The 527-nt window shown below is 43.1% G+C and overlaps 1 protein-coding gene across 1 annotated transcript in view; it reads left to right on the top strand.

Moving 5' to 3' along the window:
* DNAH11 (dynein axonemal heavy chain 11) overlaps positions 1–527 on the top strand; it is a 167,858-nt gene that overhangs the window by 25,395 nt on the left and 141,936 nt on the right. Inside the window, 1 exon segment of the mRNA XM_019472780.1 lies at positions 319–415. Within this exon segment, the coding sequence (XP_019328325.1) occupies positions 319–415 (97 nt within the window).

Below are 527 nucleotides of genomic sequence, written 5' to 3'. Positions count from 1 at the left end.
GTTTGGGTCAGCTGTCCTGGCTGTGCCCCCTCCCAGCTTCTTGTGCACCTCCAGCCTTCTTAGTCGGTAAAGCATGGGAAGCTGAAAAGTCCTTGACTGGTGTAAGCACTACTTAGCAACAACTAAAACATCGGTGTGTGATCAACGTTGTTCTCATCCTAAATCCAAAACACAGCACTGTACCAGCTACTAGGAAGGAAATTAACTCTATCCCAGCTGAAACCAGGATGAGAACACATTAAAAAGGTGTGCCACAATGCAAAAATAAAAGATTATGTTCTTGTTGGTTCATAATAGCTTAATTTCTGTTCTAATAAGCAGGCAGAAGAAGGGAATGAAATAATTAACAAAAATACGCCAGTTACTTCAGGAAACCTTAAATGGGCTAAAGAACTGGGAGGAATACAGAGAAATTGTCCGAGCAGCCAGGGATCCGGTTAGGAAAGCTAAAGCCCTGATGGGATTAAATCTGGCCAGGGACAGCAAGGGCAACAAGAAAAGATTCTATAGGTACGTCGGGGATAAAA

The sequence above is a fragment of the Aptenodytes forsteri genome, unplaced genomic scaffold (assembly GCF_000699145.1).
Source record: "Aptenodytes forsteri isolate BGI_AS27 unplaced genomic scaffold, ASM69914v1 Scaffold164, whole genome shotgun sequence".
Lineage (NCBI taxonomy): Eukaryota > Metazoa > Chordata > Aves > Sphenisciformes > Spheniscidae > Aptenodytes > Aptenodytes forsteri.
Note: the sequence above shows the minus strand (reverse complement) of the source record. Positions and strands in the feature narration are given on the sequence as shown.